The 6,734-nt window shown below is 50.5% G+C and overlaps 1 protein-coding gene across 1 annotated transcript; it reads left to right on the forward strand.

The window, feature by feature from the left end:
• Positions 1–2,564: 2,564 nt before the first annotated feature.
• Positions 2,565–5,472, forward strand: SFRP2 (secreted frizzled related protein 2; the record flags this gene model as incomplete). The annotated part of the gene is made up of 3 exons (XM_080630693.1): positions 2,565–3,057; positions 3,673–3,753; positions 5,168–5,472. The coding sequence occupies 3 exons, from the start codon at positions 2,565–2,567 to the stop codon at positions 5,470–5,472; spliced, it is 879 nt and encodes a 292-aa protein (XP_080486819.1).
• Positions 5,473–6,734: the final 1,262 nt, after the last annotated feature.

The raw sequence follows: 6,734 nt of genomic DNA on the forward strand, positions 1-6,734 counted from the left end.
GGCACCCGGGACAGCTCGAAACGCCACCCGAAGGCTGCCCGCACCAGCCTGTCAGGGCTGCAGGCTGGGAACGTCGTGCCCGGCTTGCACCCAAGGAGCACGGATAGCAGCCACCTCCCGCTCCGGCACTTTCCCCTGCAAGGGATCAGAGCGAGGGCAGCAGTGGTTGCCCCGGTCTGCAGCCTTGGGCTGATTTTGTTTACGTGATCTCAGATCATTTCAAATTTATAGTAAATGAGCTCGCCAAGGGTGATTAAAAGTGGAAACAGTAAGGTCTCATAAAGCCTCTTTTCAAATCAAAGCTTAACCCTGTGAAAACTGTGTGTTTTTCCTCCTTACTTCCTGTGGGCTAGAAATAAACAAGCAAACTCTTCTGGTGAAAAAAAAAAAGAGTAGATTTCTGCTGTGCATGTCTCACCCTCCACCCCAGAAAATAAATGGTTACTATCTCCAACCTAAACAAAGTCTGTTCAGGTTTGGGTCCTTGCTTTCACACAGCCCAGCCGACTGGATCTGCAGAAAGCAGTGTACGGGGCCACCAGAAGTTTTTATGGTGCGGCAGGTTGTTTTCTGATCATACTGAGATCCACCTGAAGGCACATCAGTTACTCCAAGCAATGAGAAGCAGTGAAAAATAAGGAGGCAGAAACCCCAGCTGCAAACCTGTCCATTTTACAAAGACCTGATGAATAGCCCAGCCATTCGGGGTAAGAGCATACATGATGGTAGGTCCTCTTCCACAGAAGAGGAGTTTGAGGACAGAGGTGGGTGGGATCAGCACTGGGAGCTGGAAGGGGCATCTTCTGCAAGTGGCAACAGCTACAACCTCTGGCAATCCTCAGGACTTGGCAAAACAAGCTTGTAAATGGGCACCATAAGTCACCAGCAGGGCTCAGAGCCATGGAAGCCAACTGAGGCCGAAAGTTTGCAGATTTATTGTTTAAAGGAATGAGTTGAACACAGAAAATAAATGATGAGAATATGTGGAGCTGTAAGAAATAACTACTTTTATGCTCTTCCGCAAGTGATATTAGACATTCAGGACATTTATTTTCCAGGTATGAAGCAACTTCAAGAAGAGAGAAGCTAGCCTTAGAGGGAGATGACACCAACCAGCATGGCCTGATGGAAAGGATCTTGAAACCTCCTCTGAAGGAGCTGGCACTGGCTTCAGTGTGTGACAGCCACTTGCCTGGGGCAGCGCTGCACTCCAGCAGGGCAGCCCTGTGTTTTCCCAGTGGGAATGTTGCAAGCCCCATCTCTTTCCAATATACCACAAGCAGCAACTCAAACCTCTGGGAAGTCCAGCCTGGAAACTGGACACAAAGGAATCCTGTAGTTTACAGAAGTCATCACAGCTAAGCTTAGCTTCCCATAAAACATGTCTATAAGGAGATATATTCAGTAGCTGATTAATGAATGTGGCTTACCACAAAATGATACTACACAGGCCTACGCTTTTCAATAGTAATCCCATCAATAGTATTACTAAAATTCCAAGAAATCCAAATCTCACTGAAGCTGCCTCATGATCCCAGTGCCCCGTCTGTTGTCTTCCCTTTTGTGGTAAATCAACACAATCATAATTCTTCAAGGGAGTTTCTAGGTGAAGACAGGATCGACGGCAGAGGGACATGCCTGTGCTGTGCAGAGCCAGAGCCACACTCCTAGCCTCAGAGAAACATGCCAGGTGACCGTATTGCAAAAGTACTCGGATGCTCCCGCCCTGGGAACCCCCCTTTTGGCGGTGCGGGGCCATCCAGGGGCTGTGGGGTCGGGGTCCACTGCAGCCTCCCGCTCCTCGTAGGGGCAGGAGGGGCTGCGGAGCAGGAGGAGCCCCGCCGGCAGACCTTGCCTAGCTGGGGGCGAGGAGAACGGCAGCCCCCAGCCGCTGCCTGCAGCTCCAGCGCCGGGCCGAGCCCTGCCAGCATCGCGGGGAGGCGCAGAGGTGCCAGACACCCCCCGGGGGATGGGGGAGCATCCGCCTCGCCCCCTGCTTGAGGAACCGGCCCGGCCACATACACATCCGCTGGCAGCGAAAGCACCGAACGTGGGCAAGGGGGGTCCCGCCGCTCCTCAGTAGCTGTGTTAGCGGCGGAGCTCACCTCCAGCTACCCCGGGCTGGAGCGGCCCCTCTCCTCCTGCTCGCAGCAGGAGCTTCTCCGGCTTTCGTGGCTCTTTGTTAGCGGGGATCTCTCCCCCTTTCCCCGTGCTCGCACGGTAACGTTTCTCGCAAGGATTTCCTGCCAAAAGACAATCCCTCTGCGCTAAACCAGACCGAGAAAGTAGTGACCAATCCTTTCTGGATGGTTGTCACCAGGCTCCTCCCAGCCCCCACTCCCCCTGCCATTTGCATACAAAAAAATCCAGAAAACTCCCGTTTGCCCCCACATCTCGCTCAGACCCTCCGTCCCCGTCTGGCAGCAGGAGCCCGAGCCGGGGAAGCTGCCTGCGACTGAGGGCAGCGGCGCACCGCCCGCTCCGCGCCCTGCCGCCCCGCGCCCTGCCGCCCCGGCCCCTTCGAACCCCTCGCCAGCCCCCCACCTCCTCCTCCGCGCCCCAAAATGCAGCGCTGCCTCTGCGCCCTGCTCCTGCTGGCGTCCCAGTGCATGGGCTCGGCCGCCGGGCTCTTCCCCTTCGGAGAGCCCGACTTCTCCTACAAGCGCTCCAACTGCAAGCCTATCCCCGCCCCGATGCTGCTGTGCCGGGGCATCGAGTACCAGAGCATGCGGCTGCCCAACCTGCTGGGGCATGAGACGGTGCAGGAGGTGCTGGAGCAGGCCTCCACTTGGATCCCGCTGGTGCAGAAGCAGTGCCACCCCGATACGAGGAAGTTCCTCTGCTCTCTCTTTGCCCCCGTCTGCATCGATGACCTGGACGAGATCATCCAGCCCTGCCACTCGCTCTGCGAGGAGGTGAAGGAGAGCTGCGCCCCTGTGATGTCTGCCTTCGGCTTTCCCTGGCCCGACATGCTAGACTGCAGCCGCTTCCCCAAGGACAACGACCTCTGCATTCCGCTGGCCAGCAGCGACCACATCCTCCCCGTCACCAGGGAAGGTAAGAGAGGCCTGTTTTGTCCTCATGAGCCGCCCCACCAGTGGGGTCGTCCTCCCCAGGCTTTCCTTGGGGAGCGGAGGTCGTTCCTTCCTGTTACAGCACGCCAGGTGCTCAGGGACGGGGCGCCGCGGAGGGAGCCAGAGGTCAGCCTCAGGGCGGCTTTCCCGAGGGGACGGGGAAAACCTGAGGCACCGTCTGGGAACTGGTACCAGCCCGCATCCCGCGGCCGCGGCCCGTCTCCGTGCCCAAAGCAAAAGTCCGGGACGCCGGACTCGAGCCGCCCGGCTTCCAGAGGGACAATCCCCATGGGCAAAGGTCACGGGGCTGGGCTGTTTTGTGTGCCCCTCTCTCTTTACGCTTTCCCCCGGATTAAAAAAGCCCCAAACCAAACAAAAATTCAATAACTTTTTGTTGAGATGTGACCTGAAAAGTACCCCGCGTCCCCGCCAGAGGGGCTGCAGCAAGGTAAGGCGCCTCAAAGCGTCCCCGGGTCGCGAGGAAAAGGCAGGGGCTGGTGTGGAGGGATGGGAACCTGGTGTTTCCCGAAGGGCTCCCAACGCCACCTGCTGTTCCTTTCTCCCCGGACTTGACGGGGACTGTCCCTTGCACTTCCAGCACCCAAGGTCTGCGATGCCTGCAAAAACAGAAATGAAGACGATAATGACATCGTGGAAAACCTCTGCAAAAACGACTTTGGTAAGTGGAAGCGGAACTCCCCTCGGTTGAAACTTGAGAGTTGAGGATCAGGTAAAACTCCCAGTGGAGTCAGAGAGAGATGTGCCTGGGTAAAGGTGGGGCTTTGTCTTGACCCATCTGACTGTTGGGTCATGAAACATAGAATTCCACCTTGGAGTAGAAAGTGGTCCCTTTTATAGTCCTTTTCTGTTTGCTGTTTTGAAGTAGTGCTCTTTTATGTGGATGTTTCTGGCAAGCCAAGTAGAAAGTAAAATGGAAAAAAAAAGAAAGGATCTTTCATCCAGACTATTGCCTGGGGAGAAGTAGAGCAAAGCTTCATTTAGACGTATGAGAAAAAGCCGCATGACCAATCTCACATGTCGCAAGAAAGACTGTCCCCGCAGATTAAGAATGAAGCTCTATATATCATTTGACAGAGAAGGTAATGCACAGACAATTGGGGATATAAACTTAATGGGAAGATCTGGGGTTAGAAGAGGACAAGAAAGCCCCTTCGACACAGACAACTGAACGGCACATTATCCACGCATTAGCATTTCAAGAGGAGAAGGGAATAAGCAGGGGAATCCTTTCATAATAGCTCAATGTTTATACCTGGAAACAGATTTGTAGTATAAATATCTGCAACAATTCAAAAGTCTTAAGAAAGGAAAACCAAAATCCAACAAAAAACCCATCACCCCAAACCTGAAACCATGACTGTGGGACATAATTGCTAAAACAACCAATAGCTTTGGCCTGGCAAATTGCACTCAGATAAATCCTCCTAAAGCTAAACATGCCCCACAGATTCTTACAGAGCCCTGTATCCCCTTCCTAGTTATTTTACCAAATCAAATGCAGCTGTTGGACCAATTTGCCCTCCATGGGATCTATTCTTTCAAAAAAACAATGCATGTGAAATATTATTTCCTTACAGGTTTGCCTAAAATCCTCTCCAGCCTAATAAATTAAGTTTAGAAGTTTTCAGCTGCAGAGGAGATCAGGTTTCAGATTAGGTCTAGGTACTCGCCTCCCCACCTCCCTTTCAAACTCTAGTTTCAGGAAGATTGACCTCTCCTAGCAAAAAAACAGAGTTCTGCTAACATAGCAATCCTGCCCTCTCTCTGTTTGCAAACAGGAGAAAAGCCGGAGAAAATATTAATTTAGAAATGAAGGGAAAAGAGGGGGAGGGGGTAGAAGAGAAAAGAAACTCAAAAAAACCCCTCAGCTCTAAGGTTGATTCAAACTGAAATGACTTGCATGCCCTTTGTGGCTTTAGAAATGGAGCCACCTGCTGCCTCTTCTGTCAGCCCTGACAGTTTAATTAGCAATAGAGCACCTCCCTCCCCAGGTCCTCTTTATGTGCACTAATGGGAAAAAACCTCTCAATCTCTCTCCCTCTCCCCGCTTCCCCCTCCTCTCACTCTATTAGCCTTGAAGATAAAAGTGAAGGAGATTGCCTACATCAATGGGGATACCAAGATCACCCCCGAAACAAAGAGCAAAACCATCTACAAGCTGAATGGGCTGACGGAAAGGGATCTGAGGAAGATCGTGCTCTGGCTCAAAGGTGGCCTTCAGTGTACCTGCGATGAGATGAACGACATCAACGTCCCCTACTTGGTGATGGGGCAGAAGCAAGCTGGGGAACTGGTGATCACGTCTCTGAAACGGTGGCAGAAAGGGCAGCGGGCTTTCAAGCGGTTCTCCCGCAGCATCCGCAAACTGCAGTGTTAGTGGCTTCGGCTCTGGCTGCCTCCAGCAGCCGCCTCTGTCCGGAGCTCTCCAGGCCTCCTGCACCTTCTTGCTTCGGCCTCTCTGAGCCTTGAGATGCCACGGGCATGAGACACGGTGACCGTTCTCCGAGGGGGGAGGAAGCCCTCCACTCCTGTACATAGGTTAAAATGTAATAAACAAAAAATATCATGATGATTTTTGGGAAGCATTAAAGTATCTTGCTTAAAGCTTGGGTTATTTTATGGTTGCAAATGTGACTTTGATCTGAGGTTTTTCCCTCTTCATTTTTGGTAATGCTGGTTCATTTATATTGCTGCTTCTCTGTATACATGCATGTTTGTTGTGCAGAAGTAGGAGATGCAGAGAAAGACAGTCACACGTGTGACTGGCTTGTCACTGTGGGTACGACTCTTTCACTGAGGTGAAAAGGCTTGCCATCTATATTAACACTATAAAGGTCACATTACGACTCTTGCATGTGATACATAGGCACCAGTAAGAGTATATTAACCATTCTCACATTTTATTTTCCACAAGTCTGAGCCCTTCTCTCAGAAAAAATGTACAAGTTTTGGAGCTGGTTGATCTGAATGCAACTTTTTTTTTATTCTTATTGTTTTGCAAATTAAACCATCTGTAGCCTAACTGTAATATACCTAGTGGTTAATCTGAAAGAGTTGTAAAATATTGCTTTAATTAACCTTGTAAATACTCCAGATAAATGTTATATTCTTGTACATAAACTTTACATCATAGATTACCCATTGTCTCAGTCTGCATTCACTTTAATCTATTTTGGGAGAAATAGGGAAAACCGTCCAACTGAGCTTTGCCATGACAAAGCAAAATTTGGCCTTCCACCCCAAGTGGCCAGTAGAGAAGCAAGAGAAAGTATCTAGTGCTGCAATCAGTAAAAACATAGTGGACCTCATTTCCCCAAAAATGAACCCACAAGACACAGGACTGGGGCTCAGTCACCTCATTTTAGCATGTGTGTGTTAAGCACTTTGAGATGAAGAGTTTTCCATGGCTCCTTTGTTGGACAGCCAACGTTTTAATCTCATCTTCTCAGAAGACTGCTGATGTGGGATTGAAATAAGAGCACTTGCTTAAAAACCAAACCCATTTATCCTTTTCTTACATTTGAAAAATACATATTAAGGAGTACAAGAGTAGACAGAAAAAAATCATTTGCAACTAGCTATTCAGATTAATGGTAGAGCAAGGCATGGTTTGTGTGTATGTGTACTCACTATTCTTAC

This window comes from Psittacula echo, assembly GCF_963264785.1.
Source record: "Psittacula echo genome assembly, chromosome: 1".
NCBI lineage: Eukaryota > Metazoa > Chordata > Aves > Psittaciformes > Psittacidae > Psittacula > Psittacula echo.